The following is a 20,020-nucleotide window of genomic DNA, read 5'->3' as shown; positions in this document are numbered from 1 at the left end:
AGTCCTGAAGGATGTGTTTAACTGCTTAGTTTTGTCTGTACTACCATGGGCTACAGGCTTACTATGGCCATAGTGTTGGGTTCTTTTAATGAAAGACATTGAATTCTTACCACCAGGTTAGCTGTATTAGAAATCTACTAATACAGTATAAAGGTGCAATTTTGTTGCAAACTTTTTCAAGAACATTAGATAGAAGTCAGTCTCTATAGAATCTCTACAACTTTGATTTTAACCTATTATTAATTCTGCTCCACAGCTTACATGCTAATTAGGTATCACTAGGTGTATTGGCCATATCCTTTACAGACTCATAAAAACCCAAATGACCTATCTTTTGATACATATTGTAATAAGAATATATTTTCAAACAGAAATTTAGGTTATATTAAGAAGATACACTTTTCGACAATAGTCTAACTTGGTCAATCTTCTATATTCAATTCCCAGATGTGACAGAGTAGAAATCTATTTAGAAGTGATAAAAAGTAAGACAGCAACTTTAATTTCAGTCCACTGACACCACTGTGACAATGAAATGGGCTCACCCACTCTTTCAAATATTTTTTATTTCACCTCCTTAATTTGCTATTTGTTTACTTATAGAATGATAACAGATAATAAACTGTAAATTCCTCATTTTGACACATAATGCACATAAATCTGGCTTCCCCAGAGCCCAAGGAGGTACAAAGCTGTCCCAGGGTCCACAGTGTAAGATGAGAAACTAAGGAGGGGTGGGGCTCTGAGTTCCTGCTTCATCCAGATCTGGTTGAAGCAAATCAATGCAAAAAATTACTCCTTTCCCCCTTTTGGGCTAAATGACTTTATTGTTAATCATGATGCTCATAATAATAAAATAAGTTTGTGTTCGAATCCATTCTCCTCTAAGGGCTCCAACAAAATTTAGCAAAAACATGTTACTCATATAATTTCATTAGAAAAATGAGGATAGGTATTATGCCCATTTTTCAGATGAAGTAACAGGAAAAACAAAACAAGAGTTAATTCTCCTTTTACAATAAATAACACTTCTAGGGTAGCATCCAGGTCTCTAACCCATATTTTAACTACCAGTCTATTGCCAAGAGTAATAAAACCAACCAAAATTTGTATTGTATTTTCTGGTTTGTACCTTAGATTCAGACCTATTCACTTCATTTTTACCCAACAGCAACCCCATAAGTGTTACGCTTGTCTATCATTTCTTCGTATCTGAGGTTCAGAGACATTAGGGACCCATGCAAAGTCACATATCTAGCAAGTGGACACTCAAGGCTAAACCTAATGTCTTTGGATGCCAACATTTTAACTAGGAGGCTGTTAGTGAGTAATAATTGTTCTAGTCCATTAAGTGGAAGAAACATACTAGACAAGAGTACAGCTTCTTTCTTCTCTTCCCTTCTCCCTTCCAATTTTGAGCCCCTCAGGACAACAATAACTTGGACATCCATCCAGCTTGGAGTCCAGTGGGAACAGAACATGAATAAAACAGCATTGGGGAGAATGGGCCATGACAGCGAGGTGAATGATCCCACAGTCCAATAAACCTGACCCCTAAGCCTATCACACTGGGTCAGAAGGTCCAATTACAGGTCTGTTCCAGTTCTTTTTATGACTGACAGCAGCCAGAGGCAAAATTACTTTGGTGTCTGTTAATCCAGCCTCTAATTTTCCCTTTGCCCCAATACACACAGAGCATCCTGGTGGCCCAGGGTGAGTGATACTGTGAATCCAGAGTTAAAGTGCCCTTGTTGCCTAGAAGAAGAGCAACTGAGTTCAGTCCCGGTTCTCCTCATGGGGACATTACCTGCAGCTCTGTTTGGAAGAAAAACTTCTGTGGACATTGTGTGCAGTCATAGATCTTGTCTTCTTGTCCATGGGCAGAGAAAATATGCTGCTGCAACTTGTTTGCTTGAACAAACACTGAAATGATAAAAGGATGGTGAACTTTGGGTTATTTTCTTTCTGCAATGCCCTCAGTCGATGACTCCCCGTGAAGAGCCCCAGACTGAGCAACCTCAATGGCACACCTTCTGGGTGTGACCACTGCCAGGTCCTGGGGAGGGCCGAGTCACACCTGCTTGTGGTTGGGTCGCTGGCTTTTGTGAAAGTGCACTCTACCAAGTGCCTAATTCAACCCAAACAGCTCCAAAGTAAAGGTTTATCGAGGCCCCGCTCCCTATAAATCTTAAAAATAAAGCTGAAAACTGTCAAATGCACAACACGGTCTGAACAGAAATGACTCTTATTTCTCAGCAACCCACAGGTTAAGAAATCACAGATGCCAAAACCCTGTTTATTGTATTTGCCTAAAGTTATAGCTAGCAAACAGTTCTCTATTTAAATGTGTTAATGCTAAAAATTATATCCCACAGCTACTCTGGGGCACTGTCTATAAATGTGAAACAGAACTGCAGGTAAATTCTCTTTGGATACTTTAAGATCAACTCAGCCTACACACTGAATGCAAGGGTTTCAATAATATAAACATGTTCAATTTTAATGACTACAAAACAAGGCCCTAAGACTGTGTAACAGTTTACCTAGGAGACATACTATTAATAATTAAATTGTATATGCCAGAGGCAGTGTTTGGGTTGGCAGAACTGACTTCTGATGGATGCCTGGTGCACTGTGACCTAAAAAAGTTTGTATCTACAATATTAATCTGTATAGGCAGGGAAAGGATTTATTAAAGATGTTGGCATTTGACTTTGACTCCACTCTAATCATTAAAATTATTCTAATTGCCCGCCAACCTAAAATATTAGAATATTGTTCTTGTGAGTCATACATTTTAATCACATTTCTCATTACCTTAAAAAACTACTCAGATTTCTTCTCTCCCACCTAACACACTTTATATTGGAAGTTTTTTTTTGTTTTTTTTTAATTGTTATTTCTAAAATTACTTCAAGATACACTAAAACAATTCAGGTCTGTCAGCACAGAAAATGCAGACTGCTCATGTTTAATGCATTTTTGTCTCTTACCTACATCAACAAAAAGAAATGGGGTTTTTATACAGATTTGCAACTAATCTCCATATAACTTAGCACATTTTATGAGGCTTCTGGCTACAACATCAAATAACTATTTTATTAGGGGTCTTAATCATGAGGCGATCTATGACCCAGTCCTCCTGATGAAGACTTATTATGAGCTTTTATAAAGAACTCAGACTCCTGACTCATGGTATCTTAAGATAAATACTATGTTATGGTAAAAATATAACAATATATATTTTTATCTTAACTACGGAGAACAAACTGCTGATTACCAGAGGGGAGGGATGGTATGGTAGGGGAATGGGTACAATAGGTGATGGGGATGAAGGAGGGCACACGTTGTGATGAGCACTGGGTGATGTACGGAAGTGTATACTATATTGTACACCTGAAACTAACAGAATACTGTATATTAACTACCTGGAATTAAAGTAAAAACTTAAAAAACTAAACAAAAGAATTTTAAAAAGCAAGGCTTCCCCCTACCCCGAACCCAATACATATTTTTAAATACAAATTGAAACAATAAAACAAAACAAAACAAAACAAAAAACAGTTCCATGAGGGGTGGCTGATGAAATTACTGAACAAGAAGGAGCCTCACAGGCAAATGTTGAAGACAGAGCCATCACGACACTCAAGTTCTACTTGTGGTAACTGGGCAATGAACATGGCCCCTCTTCTATTTTGTCACAGGATAGAAATCTATAGGCTGAACACAGAGAAGGTTAATAATCAATGTCTGGAATCTCGCTGTGCAGACAAAGAAGCCAGTTTTGAGAGAAGGATATATTTTTGTTTTGTTTTGCTTTTTTTTTTTTAGAAATAAGAGGAAACATAGCCTTGAGGGGCTTGACCATCAAGTTCAAGACATATGCAAAATGATCACAAAGGATTTTCCAAAATACTTCCTCACTGTTGGGGGAGTACCAGAAACGTGTGTGATCATATTTCAACCCCTGTGGGGTTCAAATTATAGTTTCTGATTTACATTTTTTTTTTGCCACTGCTGCTGAAGACTCTAGTGCTACAACATCCAATAAAAGTTTCTTCTCAAAAGTGTACATTTATAGCAACTTCTACTTTTAAAATCCGATTTCATAGGAAATAAACGCCTCATCTAATCTGTTTATCCAATCTGTTTTCTAGTTCAAAGAATTTGGGAAGGCTTTAATAATATCTTTTTTATTTCTTATGGGGACTGTTAGAAAATTCTCCGTGTTTCAATAACAGACATGGGCTGGGCAACATGACTGCATTCTAGTCAGACGGCTTGCGATTCAGAAGCCGCTTGGTGCAGGCACTCTCTGACTTGGTGACCTTTCAACACCAAAAGGAGAAAAGTGAACAGAGCCTGGATGTTGTTTTCCAGATGGAAAAGTGCAAAGTTCTGCAAGAGCTTGAAATGCCATTTGTTCATCCTGACAGTTAACCTTCCTGCCCGTTTGAGCCTTTAAGTAGGCAGCAATCAATGTTAATCAGCAGAAATCAAACATCTTCTCCCTAAATTGAACTGAAGTCATATCCGTAAAAGGCCGCAGCAGTGAGGATATGCTTTGGTAGGAAAGATGTGATCTGGCCATGGAGCTTTCTAGAGTTTCCTACCTGTGAAGCAGACGGGGCACTTGAAGGTACCTCCCATCCCTTCGAAGCTGTGCTCGATCAGATGGCACTGGAGTTTGGCAGGGGAGTCGAAGGTCTGGCTGCAGAGTTTGCATTCGTGGTTCAGTCCTTCATCTGTTAAGGAGAATACATAAGCAGAAAAGTTGAAACCCCCCACATCTTTAATAGACGAGTGAATTCACTGTAATAGCACACATTAAATGATTTCCATCACCGAATAGAAATATATAGTAGCGTATAAGGGTTTTGGTTATTATTTCACATTACCTATGAATTTATATCAATTTAAAACATTTCTGGAATTCAAACTCCAAAGATAATCAGAAGGCAGAGTTTGTCTTAGGGTAATGCATTTTGTTCAGCTTTTCCGGTATAATTAGATGTCACTATTATGGCGTATTCTTTTCACCATTATGTTTTTATGGCTGTGTGTTTCTGAAGTCCTAAAATAATGGACCCATAGAAAATTGGACAGCTTCTTCCTCAGGCCTCTCCTCTGGTTTACTTAGAAGGTTCTACAAGTTTCTATTTCTAACTATAACGTTTTTAGTGGTATTCCCACAACTTTCTTTTTCTATTCCCAAGATGTTCAGGCAATTTTGAAATATTATTCATGCTTATAGCATATCCTATAAGTACTTTATTTTTTCTGCTTGGGACTCCCAGTTCCCCATATCTTCTCAGTTCAGTGTTCTCTCTACACTTTGTAAGACAGTTTTAATTTTACCCGGTAATCCAGACTGCCTTTCTTCAAAGGAGCTTCTACGAGCAAGCTCACTTTTGACTCATCCTGGATTTTTCTTTGTATCTTAGGGACAAGATGAAAGAAAAATATTTTGATGTAATAATAATTGCTACATAACGTGAAGAGTTTCTGTTGTTGGATGCCATTATTATGTTGCTTTTGTCCTCATTAAAACCTTCCTGCCATTTAAAATTTAAAGATTATTCCAACTTATTTCAACTTGCAATTATAAGAAATGAAAACCAGTAGCAGTAGAATGAACCACCTCACATTTCTTTAGTGTTTTCTAAATTGTTTTAGACACTGTTTTTCTAAGTGCCCACACATAGAAATTAATTTAACAACTACAATCAGTCCCATTTTATAGATGAGAAAAATGAGACCCAGAGAGTTTAAGTGATTTTTTTCCGAGTCAAAGGGGCAATACTTGGTGGAGCCGGAACTGAACTCCAGGCATCCTGGCCTCAGGGTCCAGGATCTTAGCAAATAAGCTCTGCCATACACCAACTCCCAGACGACTTCTCAGAGAGAGGAAGGGCTGAGGGGCTGCGATTTAACCTAGCTTGTTATCAAGTTATACTTTTATCTTCTCCTATTTGCAGTGATTAAAAATGTTATTAAGGAACATGAGTGTCAGATATTCTCGGTCTAGGGAATGAAAGGCATATTCACACCGTGGGGGCAACAAGTCTATCCTCCAAACGTATCTCCTTCCGTGCAACACAACACGCACGTGTAAGTCCTTCGCCCGCCAATATTACTGGCAATACAAAGGCTCAATTACAAAGTGAATTATTATTAGCTAACTAGGAGTAAAATCACTCTATTTGTATTCCTAATCTTTCTTCTCACACAAGTATGAGTCTTTAGAAGCAGAAGATTGGAATTTGTAAAAAGAGAAGCAAAGCACTAATTAAGCCACCCAGTACTATCTACATTTCACAAGAGATAAAAACCTACTCTGTATTTGGGTGGCACAGTAAATTCCTTGATTATAATTATGTAAGAAGGAGTTTAATTGTGCATATTGACATGACAAGGGGTTATACAAAAAGCGTTAGGGATTATATAAGATCAAGAGGTTTCATCTGTTCCTTTCTCTCTCTCTCTTTTTTTAATCCTAAAGTCACCAACGTTTTTCCAAATTTTAGATATTAAGAAATATCAGGAACACAACTGATTGTAGGGACTTAGGTCAGTAAGTTGATCAACAGAAAAACTTGCCAAATTTAAATGTTTTCTATTTCCTCAATGCTGCATACGTTACTTTGGTGATAAGAAGGTAACCAGGAGTTCAACTTTCATCTTTAAATCATGTGTTTGGCACAAGAACCAAGATGCGGCCAATGGGTGTGAGCAGATATACACATTTGTTCCAGAATTCTTAACCTTACAATATTTGTGAAGAAACATATATAAGCCTGGTTGGCTTTCTAGATGATAATGACTGACTGTTCTGTGAACACAAAGTGAATTATGCAAGTTAGAATGATCTTTAATGTGATGTTATGTTTCTTGACTCTGAGTATTTTGTTTGGAAAACTAATAGGAGAAATATATATGTGTATGAATACAAAGAAAACGTCCTCATCAATTTTTATTTATTTCCTATCCTGAAAACAGAGAAGTTCTATCCCAAACCATTACATAATCTAAATTTAGTCAAGTGAATTCACAAGAAGGTGACACAAAGTCTTAAAGCATTTATGCATTATTAGTGCAGACTCAGTTTTCATGAATCCCATATTTGGTGAAGGCACTAAGTGATAGCAATGTTAACAATAGCTTCCAGCATTTTCAGAACTCTTTATAGTGTAACAGCACATTTTAATATTGAAAAAAAAAACATGTTGGGAGTTCTACCTGCCTTTCATTTCTATGTTCATTTCTATGTTAGAGGTCTTTTCCAACAAATAACTTTTCCTAGCTATTTGAGTAAGATAGAAAATATATCTGAATTACTACACAGCAAATGGTAGATAAGCGAAAGCCAGTGTGCTCTAAGCTAGACAGGGCACACATCTATACCTTTCTCCCACCTTTATTAACTTCCCTACTCATTTTCCCTATGCTCACACTTGCTTATTTACACAGGGTCGAATGGATAATGAGAGAGTGACAGAAGGACCCAGAACATTTTTACCACTGGTTAACAGAACTCATTTTGTATTTTTTAACTGAAGAAGAGGGCAGAGATAGTAATGGCAAACTAAGAAAATGTATTTATAATAAGAATTTCAAAAGTTTATCCTTACTCAGCGTCTCTGTTTAACTCAGCTCCCGTATATTCTCTATTTACATTGTGTGGTGAAGAGCAGGGTCTTAATTTTTAAAGAAATTCTAAAAAATCCTCAGTACTGGGGGATCTACTTTAGGTAAGCCCCGTTTCCTTTCAAAACTGAGCTTCTCTCTTCTTGCTATCTGGTAGGAGGGGGTAAGGAACTGGAAAGTTGCACTGTGGCTTTAATTTAAAGTTGATGTTCAGGACACCTGGGTGGCTCAGTCGGTTAAGCGTCTGCCTTCGGCTCAGGTCATGATCCCAGGGTCCTAGGATCGAGTCCCACATCGGGCTCCTTGCTCAGCGGGGAGCCTGCTTCTCCCTTTTCCTGCCACTCCCCCTGCTTGTATTGTCACTCTCTCTCTCTCTTTCTCTAGCAAATAAACAAATAAAATCCTTAAAAAAAAAGGGCACATTTAAAAATAAATAAATAAATAAAGTTGATGTTCATGAGGTGCTGCTATCAACACCTCTGATTTCAGGCAAACTTGAGCCTTAGGCTCGGGATTTTGCCAACGGAGCCACAACTTGCACCTTGTCTTTTTATCTCCCTTCTTCCTAAAGGTGCCAAAAGCCTAAAAATTCAATCAAAGTAACCATTTCTGCTCTCCGGAAAGGTAGCAGCTGACAGTAATTGGATAATACAGTCTGACTCATTTATTAAAAAGAGATTCTGAGTCAATTGATTTAATAACCATTACAATATTCCATTAAGGATATAATAGGCTAGTGCAGCCTATTTTTTTTTTTATTGAGTTACAGAGGAGATCTATGGGTGAAATTTCTAGATTTTTCTTCCCTTTTTGCTTATCTATAGTCTTCAGATTTTCCACAATGAGTATAATTTGCCTTTGTAGGTGACTTTGAAAGTTAAAGACTAAAAAGCACTACCCTCTCTAGACCCTATTAACTACAACACTGAAATTCTGATGGCCAAAAGGTTACATAGGAAATGGGCAATAGTCTGAACACTACTAGGCTGACGTGTATTCTAGCCAAGTACATGTGAGAGCAGGGATTAGCACAGGGAAAGGGAGAAAGAAACATCAGAGTGTAAATTTAGTCAAATGAATGAGAAGAATATGGAGCTTTCATTATAAACCTGCATCTTTCCAGAACAAAGAGAAAAGCCCTGTTTGTTGTGTGCTGGTGGAGGGGAGCATGTGTGTGGCCAGCACTGTTGGTCCAAGGCCAGGAAGGGCAAGAGTGAAGCTGTCGCCACTGAGAACATGTTGGAGGCCAGCGACTTCCCATCCTGGTCAACCACTTGAAAGCATGACCAAAGATGGCGTGGGTATAATTGAGAAATAATTTCCCATGCACAGAAATTCCAGCTCAAATAATTGCTTCCACTTGTTAATCTGCATTTAAGTGTGAACATAAATGTAAACAGGAATCAAGTCTACATAGAAGACACTGATGCTAATGTAAATATTTACTCTGCTATTAAATGTTGCAAAGGAAAAGAGTCTGAATACATAATTGCAATACAACCTCAATGCCTTCCTTCGGGAATGTGATGATCATGTCCAAAACTTTGTGCTGTAAGAACAAAATCTGTTTATGGGAGGCCAGTTCAAAGGGGAATGATCATTTCTATCTCTCCAATTTATAAAACGTGGACGAACACAACCATTAATCAGCCAGCTTTGTAACAGAAAAAAATAATAGTTGCCATTTGGATGCTCAAGCACAACTCAAGTTATAAGCTCCAACATGGCAATTGTTAGCATAACAGAAGACACTGACATTTCAGTATAAGCTTTAAACAAGAGAAACACTTTAAGCAGCCTCCAGACTGTGTGTCCCATGTTTATACTCCTTTTCCTTCAATAAAAACAAAAATCTAGAGCAGCTACAAGCAAATGTTCAGTGGTTGACTTACATGCAGCTGTTATCCCAGGAATCACTGGGGGCCCCCTTATATCGTCTTATCAACACTGCAGCCATTACGGAGGACCAATTTGTAACGGTTTATAAGTAGAACTCCTTCTCTTATTTCCCCTCGAGACTGGCCAGAAGGGTCCTCCAGCCTCTTCCACTGCACAAATCTATAGGCTAAAGTCCAAAGATACAAACCCTTCTCGGTGCATCATCATGTGGCAGGGGCCATACTTAAAAGCTCTGATCTGAGTGGGAGTACACTCTGCCCTTGGAATCCAAACAGAGGAATCAAATGCCCTGCAGTTGTAATTTTTCCAGTTCGAATGCATATACCAGTATATCCTTACATATATTTTTAAATCCAAGAAAACTATGCCCTAAACCAATTCCCAACCCCCAACCCTTAACCCTGCTTCTCCTCTTCCTGGAGTTAATTTCCAAGCACACATTTATAAGCTAGGGGTCTGAGGAGTAACAAAGAAAAGCCACACATGACAAAACTCACCCCTCGGCTACACTGGCTCACCCTAGAAACCAGGAGGAGAAAAATAGGCAGACGGTACTGTAATTTGCCATGCACACAGCCATTGCGTCTCTCTAGGTCCATAGCGCTCAGGCCACTATGATTTGTTGGGTTCCATACGGTGCATACTTCACGCCCGCAACACAAACATGCAGAGGTGCTAATTTGGCAATGGAGACTATTATTTAGGCCTCAAGGTCTGCCAGTAGATTAGTCATCAAGCCCCCAAAGTCGGGCCGAATTTGAGAGCCCTGAATATTACGTGAACCCTTTCTTACCCTAGTTAAAAAGCTCTATTCTGTTCCACTGCACAATGCAACGTGCAAACGAAGACTGACGCTAGCTCCTTCCTGGATTTTCTCACTGGCAGTATGGGAATGTGTGCCACCGTCAGGATTGCTATGCCACACAAGAGAGGAATACGAGATACAAGTGTAAGACACACTGTAAGAGAGAAAGGGCATTGGGGATACTAGGAGGAAATGAGCACCAGGTGCCTAAACTTTGACTAGCCACACGTGCCACCCTTAGTTAGGTATCCCGAGAAAAGCAAAATGATATGCATCCTGTGTGTCTCGGCCAGAATTTGATTTCAAGGAGCCCTACAAGGTGCAAGGCTGCATTTAACTCAGTTACTCCCTGGTTTTGGCCCATGGTCTTAAAGGCTACAGTGCTTTTGGACTTTATAAGCAAAGCCACTGATACCGACACTGTTATTTCCTGTCTTGAACTTCTCATTATCAGCAGGGCTGGAGCAGGAAATGATTCAACTGGGGTAGGCTGCATTGTACCCAGCAGATTTTAAAGAGCCCAGGGGCTGCCTGGAGCCCCATAAACATCAGCAGCTTGGAAACTAGCAGGAGGTCCAGGTGGGCCGGGATGGGAGAGGCAGGCAGTGGGATTTTAGATGCTCTGAGATGCAGTATTGTCCAATTCCTTGGCTATTATTATCGGTCATGGGTATTAGTTATTTGAACATTCTCATGTAGGAAAAAACACTGGAGCACTGTTCAAACAATACACAATAAAACAACCCACTAAAAAGTGGCTTCCCTCCACCTGTGGGGACTCAGCAGCGATATTTTGGCACACGTCTGAAATTAAGGATGAGCATGTGGACAAAAGACATCTTTCCCAACACTGACCAGTGTGTTGGCACCTCCAGGTCGTCAGCCTTTTCTTCTCTACTTTCCTAATCAAAACATGAGCCCGCAGTTGAAGCCTCAGAGAAAACATACAGTGCCAGCAAATAGCTTTAAAGTTAAAAAGCTGGGCTTCAAGTGTTTTCATTTAAGAAAAAAAATCAGGTTTTGGTAATGCACTGATAAAATCACTTTGAGCTCCATTCACTCCTCTCCCCAAGAAAAAGTGTTCTTAACTAAGAAAACAAGAAAGAAGCATATGTTTCTCAGTAAAAATACTGTTAGGCCTGACAAAGGCAAGGGTGGGGAGAGGGTTAGGAGCGAGGACTGCGACCAACTTAAGTCTGAAATATATCCCTTTGATCTGTTTCTGTAGAAAACAGAGAGGCTTTAAAAAAATTAGTTTGTGGTATAAAGCTTTACCTTCAGTATATGCCACTGTATTGCACCAAAAGGGATCCAGTTTACTTGAAGTCAATTTTCCCCCTTCTTTCTGCTCACTTGAATACATGAAAGTAACCTTTTTTCTTTTACAAAGTTTTCACCACCTAATCTTCAGTGCTGCAATGTTCACTGCCTTGACAGCAAGTTTCTGAGCACACAAGACAGTATAAAAATTTGCTTACCTTTTGCATAAAATTAGACATACAATATGATTGGAAATAGCATGTTTCCAATTCAGTAATGCATTTCAGCTCTTGCCTCGCCTATTAAAGAGTGGTGGATGGTAGCCCAGGACATCTCAGTATGAGGGAGTGCCAAGCACTGAGTTTGGGGTTATTCATCAATTTGTGCCACAAGGCAAGTTTCAGGAGGGCAAGGACTTTTGTCTGTTTGCTGCACTGATGTATGCCAAGTACCTAAAACAGGACAGGGCTCATAGTTGGGATGCAATAAATATTTATTGAATTTATGGGAAATACACACTTTGCCAGTCCAACATCTAATTTCAATCAGAGCAAAATGCTGAGACTAGCTCCAAAACAATATTTATTATTTATCAATTGTTTTCTTTTTTTTTTAAGATTTTATTTATTTGTCAGAAAGAGAGAGCGCACAAGCAGGGGGAGCGGCAGGCAGAGGGAGAAGCAGGCTCCCCGCTGAGCAAGGAGCCCGATGCGGGACCCGATCCCCGGACTCTGGGGATCATGACCTGAGCAGAAGGCAGACACTTAACCAACTGAGCCACCGAGGCGTCCCTATCAGTTGTTTTAAACATTTGCTCCATTCCCTGGTACATTAAGCACCATGTGATGACACATTTGGACTAACCAAATTTACCCTATTTACCCTTGCCTTCATTATTTCCTGAAATACGATAAAAATCCTCTGGTAAATAAAACATTAGCAGAGTATAACTGTCTTATCTGCCAGTTTATCTCCGGCAAGAAACTGATGAGCCCAAACTTAGCCCTTGGTTCAAGAGGAAAAGTGTTATCACGCATTTTATATCTGAAATACAAAAGAAGAACACTTTGTAAGAAGGGTAATTACCTTTTATTTGCCCCAAGGCACAGAGAAGGCTCTGGATCACACATCCATGACCCCATAGTTAACTTTTTTAAATGATTTTTATTAATAGTTCTGTATTCTTCTATTACAAAGCTCCATTCTTTTAACTCATTGGTTAAATCAGATGTATGCGTTGATTACACTCAGCTTAAAATTTCTCTCGTTTGGTAGTAAATACCTACTATGAATGCCCTCACATCTGGGACTTCCGGCACTGGTGGAAGGAGAGGTATATTTACCTTCGAGTACTGTACGAAAGCAAACCACAAATTGGTAAAATCGAAAGAGGATAGCTCAGGCAGCATAAACTAAATGGAACCCGCTTTAAAGTTAAATCTATCAAGAAAACATCTCAGAGGACTGCGACAGTACAACACTCAGTATTAATTCTGCACAGCGGTGGGTCGGCCACGGGAGCCACACACCGGACACGGCTCTCATCAGGTATGTGTTCGTGTTACTGTTGCCGGGTTTATGGCAAGGGTCAGAGCCTTTTCTTCTGTCTACCTTCTTCTTGGCATAAAGCCACTAGTTATCTGAAGGAGAAAGTCTCCAAACGCTGAAAAGCTGTTTATCTCTGCTAGAAAGTATGGCTTGTGATTGCTGATGATTTTAAAACAAAATAAAAACCAAACCAAAACAAAACAAACAAAAGAAATGGAATGAGGTTCACCAGCTTCTGTAACTATTATGGATCTCAACAATCATGGGGTTTTTTAGTGCCCGCAGGTTCAAGACAAGAAACTAGTCAGGCATTTCCAAAGCTAATGATCTTTCTAGGAAACTTCTGTTATTGACAACTTTTTGCCGAGTCATCTGGGCTGTGGCGTTTCGAATCGGGGTTCACTACAGAAGCACAAGTTAAAGGTGCAATGGGTGGGGTGCGAAGGTGTAAAAGGGGCAAGGATCTCAGATCTCCAAGGGACCTTATCCTGCTCCTTCTACTTGGTGGCAGGCAGTATGCAGAAAATCCTAAGCAGCAGTGCAAAAATCACAATACTGCACATTATTTGCAAATGACTTACATTTTTATTGTTCTATTGGTGTGACCTTAGAAACTCGGCCTTGAAGAATAAAAAAAAAGGTAATGGCCCAATAAGTGCAATAAGATTTCTAAAAACAGTTTATTGGAAATGTGCTGTGAAACTTGAATTCTTCTAATCAAACGATGCCACCCCTTAGAGAAATTTTCCTGTGCATTATTAAAGTGATATACTGCAGTACTAGTTAGAGCTCCATAACCTTTAAATTGCCTGATTGTAATTAAGGCCACTAGTTTTATTTAGGAAGGTTCAAGGAGGCTCAATTTAAGTTGGCTTAACTAGTGTGAATTTAATGTCATGCTGCCAGAAGGCAGAGGAGCTCTCTGGCCTGGCTGTTCCGTGGCACATGCAGCTGTGGGGTCATGAATTCTAAATTAAGCCCAGATTTAGACAAACTACAGATATCAGAACGTAGCTGGGTGTGCGCAATGATGCATCCCCAGGGTTGCATGTGTGCATCATTCATTCATCCATCCATCCATCCATCCATCCATTCATTGCACCGGCAGTTTCCCCATTTGGGACTCTAAATACATCTGATTATTTATCATGTGCGTAGAAGAGGTTTAGAGTTACCCTTAAAGGCATAACGATCACTTTCATTGAAAGGTGGGGCTTAAGAAAATGTCCAATCAGCATTAATGATTTAAAATAAAATGTGCTTGTAACAAAGTTGTGAAGGCAGGAACATTGCTCGCATTATAAATGAAATCCTAGGAAGGAAAATTTACAGTTAGCTAGATGAGGAGGAAATGAAGGGGACTGTTTGGACAGTGCACCAAATGGAGTGCTGAGCATAACATATAAACTTCACTGAAAGGGCAGCAAATCAAGGACTGAAAACAAAAGATAAGAGAAAATGAAGGTATTCCACGCACAGACTAGCAGAAGGGAAGAGTAGCAGCAGAAAGAAAACACTTAAGGATTTGACCCATGTTCAAAATTTTACTGGATGTGAACGCAAAAACATTCATCTCTGGATAGAATGCTGGCACTTTTCTGTAGCTCCAACGGCAATAATGATAAATGAATTTCTTTACAGCCAAGTGGCTCAAGCAGCCAACTACGTTACCACTATATAATTAATAACAATAAGCAATTAAAGAGAACAGCAGGTTACAACTATAAGGTGTCAAAATATATTAGCAAAGGAGAGAGCTGCAACAACACACTTAAAAGAAAAATAAACATACAGTGTGTGAACCTATAGACACTCGCTTCTTCCACACTCTATTGTAGATAAAGCTTTTATGCTTAAAGAAAAATAGAGGATGGCATAAAACTACTATAAGGTGATTAACGTCCCTCCAAAAGCAAATAACGCTCCCAAGGCTCAGAGAAATCTGAAAAGTGATATGGGAAACATGATTGTGAGGACCTGAGAGAGTTGGCTGACCATGATTTGTCGTTATCCCTTTACTAAGAAATATTCTAATAAATACCTCCCTAAACTGTATTGGTTGGGCCAGATATTTTCAAAGATCCCAGAACATTGTGCTTTTTTATGTAAAATGAAGAAGCAATAAACTAGGAATGCGTAGGGGAAAAAAATGAAAGAGTAAATGTTATATAATTGGCTAAATGCTGGGATGTTAGATAAAGGTTAGAAGTGGCCATGGAGATGATCTAATTAGCAACAGACTTGTTTAAAAGATGAGAAAATTGAGACTAGATACAGTAACTGACACACTCATGATGGCAAAGCATTTGGTCATGGTCAGTACCAGAATTCAGTGTTCTCAAAGCCAACACCACACCGTCCCACCAAACCCTCAGTTAAAAGAAGTTTCATCCCATGGTGAGTGCTGTGAATTGTGCAAGACTGTTGAATCACAGATCTGTACCTCTGAAACAAATAATGCAATATATGTTAAGAAAAAAAAAAGAAGATAGCAGGAGGGGAAGAATGAAGGGGGGGAAATCGGAGGGGGAGACGAACCATGAGAGATGATGGACTCTGAAAAACAAACTGAGGGTTCTAGAGGGGAGGGGGGTAGGGGGATGGGTTAGCCTGGTGATGGGTATTAAAGAGGGCACGTTCTGCGTGGAGCACTGGGTGTTATGCACAAACAATGAATCATGGAACACTACATCAAAAACTAATGATGTAATGTATGGTGATTAACATAACAATAAAAATTTAAAAAAAAGAAGTTTCCTTCCTCTTAAGTACAATGATTTAAGTTGTTAGTTAAGCTAAGTAAGTTACCGTCTTTCTAGATCTCTTAGTAATGTGCAATGAGTTCTTTCTATTTCCATGCCTCCTGGGCACCCCTTTGCTCCTGGACAAGACAAAGCCTGAACTTATTGCAGCCCACTTTATCTTTATCCCCTACTCCCGGACTGACTATTGTTAAAGAGTGCTCCTCTCCCTTCAGAAGCGAAGAGAAGCGAAGCCTTGCCTAATGTACAGCCCCTGTTGGTTATAGAAAGTTAAACTCCCTTTATCTCCAGATTCTGCAGAGCAGCTAGGAACACCATTCTTGGTAAAGTGCTTTGGTCTGAGCTGTCAACGTGAAAGAAACCCTTGTGATTATACAACCCATGACGTAGAAGGCAACCATGGCTGAATGTTGATGTTTTCTCTCAGTGGCCAATAACCTATTGATTTGGTAAAACTGTCACCTGAAACTCTGTAGGGACTGGGCTTGAGCTTTCCTTTATGGAATTATAATTATTCAGAAACAGACTAATTTCTTCATTCTATTTTGCCTATATAGTTAATTATACTTCTTTAAGTTCCTGTATCATTCCCTGAAATGGTACTAAACTGAGTATTGGGAAGAAACTGGAACTGCACACATATTCCTAAGTGTGTGGCTTGCTAAAAAGGTAATGCCATGGTTATGTATGGAAAATAGGTTAGCTCAATATGTTCCTAGCCTACTTTTCTCTCTTGGGCATTATTCTGGATACACCAGCACATCTAGGCACTATATGCTGAAGCCAAGATGTTACTGGCATACCAATGAATCATACTCATTTCTATTTCCTTCTGTTTCCTGTCAGTCAAGAGCAACATAAGTGAGAGATTATTATCTGTTGAGATGGGAAAAGAGAAGGAAGAGAGGGAGAGGCAGAGAGTGGAAGGAAGGAAGGAAAGAAGGAAGGGAGGAAGCGAGGGAGGGAGGTTGGTAGGGAGGGAGGAAGGCCAAAAGATTTATGTTGTAACAAAGATTTCTGTCTTATTTCTATTTAGCTAGGAAGTATAGTGAAGAAGTACAGATTCCTAGGTGTTTTTGTTAGGTCAAAACCCAAAGCTAAAGACTATGAAATGGGCCTAACAAAAACCACGCATTAGTTAATAAGTGTATCTGTTAAATGAAGAATGAGACATAATAATTAAGGATTGCTCTTTCTTAGATAGCAATTCCTTATATTACCTTCTGCAAAGCTATTAAATATTTCTAAGACTATAATGCCAAATCATAAAGATGCTCTGGGCACAATAAATTTTTAATCCCCTATCTTTATGACAATTTTTCTAAAACCTGAACCAGCTGATTCAAGATCTGTTCTAAAAATTTAAATATTGTATACCGTGTCAATATAAAGAAAGGCTGATAATTTTCTGACCCAAAAGGAAATCTATTGAAAAAAAATCACGAAAATATCTATCAATGGCTTTAAACATTTTATATATTTAAAAGGTCTGCTTGGCCCCTGCGTGATGTGATGCAATCAGCATAGAATTCCAATGCTGTCTTGAACAATTTAAGTAGAAATCTGATACTCTACTATAACATATATGTCCTTTCTGAAAATAAGTCATATTTAGCTCATTTACCAATTTCATTCTTAGTAAAGAAAAATATAAAAGTTCAGGATAAAAGGTGACCTATGGTGATGTCTTGGCCTTCTACTCCTCCTTTGCTTTGGAAAAGCAGAAGCAATGTTTGGTTTCTTAAAGACAGAGATTAGCATGAGACTTTTTACATCTGACAATCTCAAGAAAAGTAAATACTTTGTATAATACTGTAGGATGGTCACTGTTGGATGAGACAGAAGGCAAACAGTCTGACATGAACCAGCAGCGAAACTTCTCCTTTTCTGAATACTGGAGGAAAGACAGTTCAGAAATTAAAACAAGAGTGAGAAAATACAGATTAGCACTGTATGAATGTGCAAAAAGGAATAAAGGGCAGTAAATATTTTTAGCATATTTTCAACCAGTCACAATAACTGACCATGCAAAGATACTTATGTGGGAAGAATGCCCAGTAACAGAATAAATTGTATTCCTTGGAATGGGAAGAGAAGTTTCCTTAATTAAATATTGGTCCAGCTACTTCAAAGAAATAAAAATAAAATAAAATTTCAGAGAATTAGATATACCTAAGACTGTCACAATACCCTTATGTGCAAGCACATGACCAACGGGCATCTTGACCTGACTAGGTCATTCTGAGCCTCCTTATTCTACCCATTGGCACCCACAATACAGGTGGACACCCCCTCAAAAGGGCACAGCCTGAGAAACAAGAACGATACAATTGAGTGATACCCAGGGGACCTCGACTCTGGGCATCTGTCTTTTGAAATGAACATTAGAAATTTTGTGTTAAAGTGATAACAGCAGGGAAATTCCAAATCAAAGTAGTCACTGTGGCCTTAACTCACCCGATTAGGTCTACATATTACCTCATCTACTACAAAAGATCATACTTTATGCTCAGGCCAACATGACTTCCAAGCACAAGAAGTGTCTACACAATGGAGTGTCTACACAGTGCCAACTCTGTCCCCACCCCCTTCTGAGAGTCCCTTAAGAAAGAGGCTCTTATCAATGCTAAGTCTATTATGATGGTACATTTTCCTCTCATTACCTCTACCTGAGGATGATTATAAGTCACCTCCATATATTTACATAGCATTTTGTCATTTTCAAAATGTGTGGTATGGGTGTATACACACTGATTCCCAGTTAATCTGCTTATAAATGGATTGGTCTCGGTAACCCAAATCCTAAGAAGAGCCTAACTAGTTTGCTCAAAGTCACGTGGGTAGTTACTGTGAGGAATGGGCTCCAATCTGAGTCTAGGGTTCAGATTATGGGGAAGAAAAATAATTAAATTTCAACGTGTAACCAAGTTTTTAGTTAAATCATCTATGATAATTAGTTTACTAGGTCCCTATGCTTAGGAAGGCAGGAGAATGTCCAGCAGCTTGTGCTGATAATATGTGTTTAGTTAAGACAATGAATCACAGCAGGGAGAAAAATTAGAAAAATGTACCTTCAGCAAAGACCTTTCTGATTATCTTACTGGCTTATCTTAGTGCCCTTTTCAGGTTTGAGGCCAAACATATGATGCTCTTTTCCTTTTAGGTTATTTTCAAATTCATCAAGATTGAGTTCAAAACTTGGCATTCAAAAACCTGATGAATTCTTGAAGAAATAACATATTTCAATTTTGCTGGTATGGGTTAGAAACCCGATATGATTCATTTTATTAAGTAAATCTGTTGTTGAAAAACCAAAAAAAAAAAAAAGTCATTATTTTCATACTGTGTGAAGCAAGGCAGAGTCATTTGTTTCTCAACAAATAGTACCAGTTACAAAAGCTGTTTTCTCTTCCTCATGTGGAGATTTTCACACAGACCGTTAAATATAACTTACTGAGTTGATTTGGAAAATACCAAGAAAACCGTATACTGTGCAGCTCAAATGATTGGAGCTAACAAAAACAAACAAACCCTCCCTGGCCCCCAGAAATGTAAATAAAAAGTTAGATTTCCCTGTACTACATTTGATTGCATTAATTGATGTTTAAAAAAAATCTGTTGAAAATAAAGCCCAGCAGTAGCATTTTTCTCTCCTAAATCACAATAGCAGCACATTACAAACATTACCAAAAGGTCCCCTGGTACGATTCTGAAAGTTCCACTCTGGCAGTAAATGCATATGGGCTGTGAGTTCTCCGCTTTCATCTCTACCCGCCCCAAATACGTAAGAAAGCAGGTCACAAACGCAATCGAGCCTCTTTGCACGTTGATTATAAATATTAATTTCCGACGAATACTCAGAGACGGAATGGTCAGCCACTAAAACCTGTTTCATTTCTAGAAAACCGACATCTTCTAAAATAGGGTTCGAGCTCTAACAGCAGGCGGCTCGCTCCTACTGATTCCGGTTTGTAATCCGGACTTGGTAGGCCTGGCATACCAGCTAACGCAGACCTCTACCAGGGGCTTCCACTGACTTCCGCTGCTGTGGGTAGAAGAAGTCGTCTTTATAAAAGTCACCGCAGACATTGTCTGCAAA

The 20,020-nt window shown here is 39.0% G+C and overlaps 1 protein-coding gene across 1 annotated transcript in view; it reads right to left on the bottom strand.

Annotated features, from left to right (window-relative positions):
• ZNF521 (zinc finger protein 521) overlaps positions 1–20,020 on the bottom strand; it is a 156,820-nt gene that overhangs the window by 23,960 nt on the left and 112,840 nt on the right. The window contains exons 3-4 of the mRNA XM_028098121.2: positions 4,614–4,745; positions 1,808–1,923 (exon numbers count right to left, since the gene is read on the bottom strand). Coding sequence (XP_027953922.1) covers positions 1,808–1,923; positions 4,614–4,745 — 248 coding nt within the window. The remainder of the gene's footprint in view (positions 1–1,807; positions 1,924–4,613; positions 4,746–20,020) is intronic.

This window comes from Eumetopias jubatus, unplaced genomic scaffold (genome assembly GCF_037043125.1).
Source record: "Eumetopias jubatus isolate StellerSeaLion01/CBP00866 unplaced genomic scaffold, mEumJub1_p1.0 scaffold_16, whole genome shotgun sequence".
Lineage (NCBI taxonomy): Eukaryota > Metazoa > Chordata > Mammalia > Carnivora > Otariidae > Eumetopias > Eumetopias jubatus.
The sequence above is the reverse complement of the archived record's forward strand: the minus strand, read 5'-3'. Positions and strand labels throughout refer to the sequence as shown.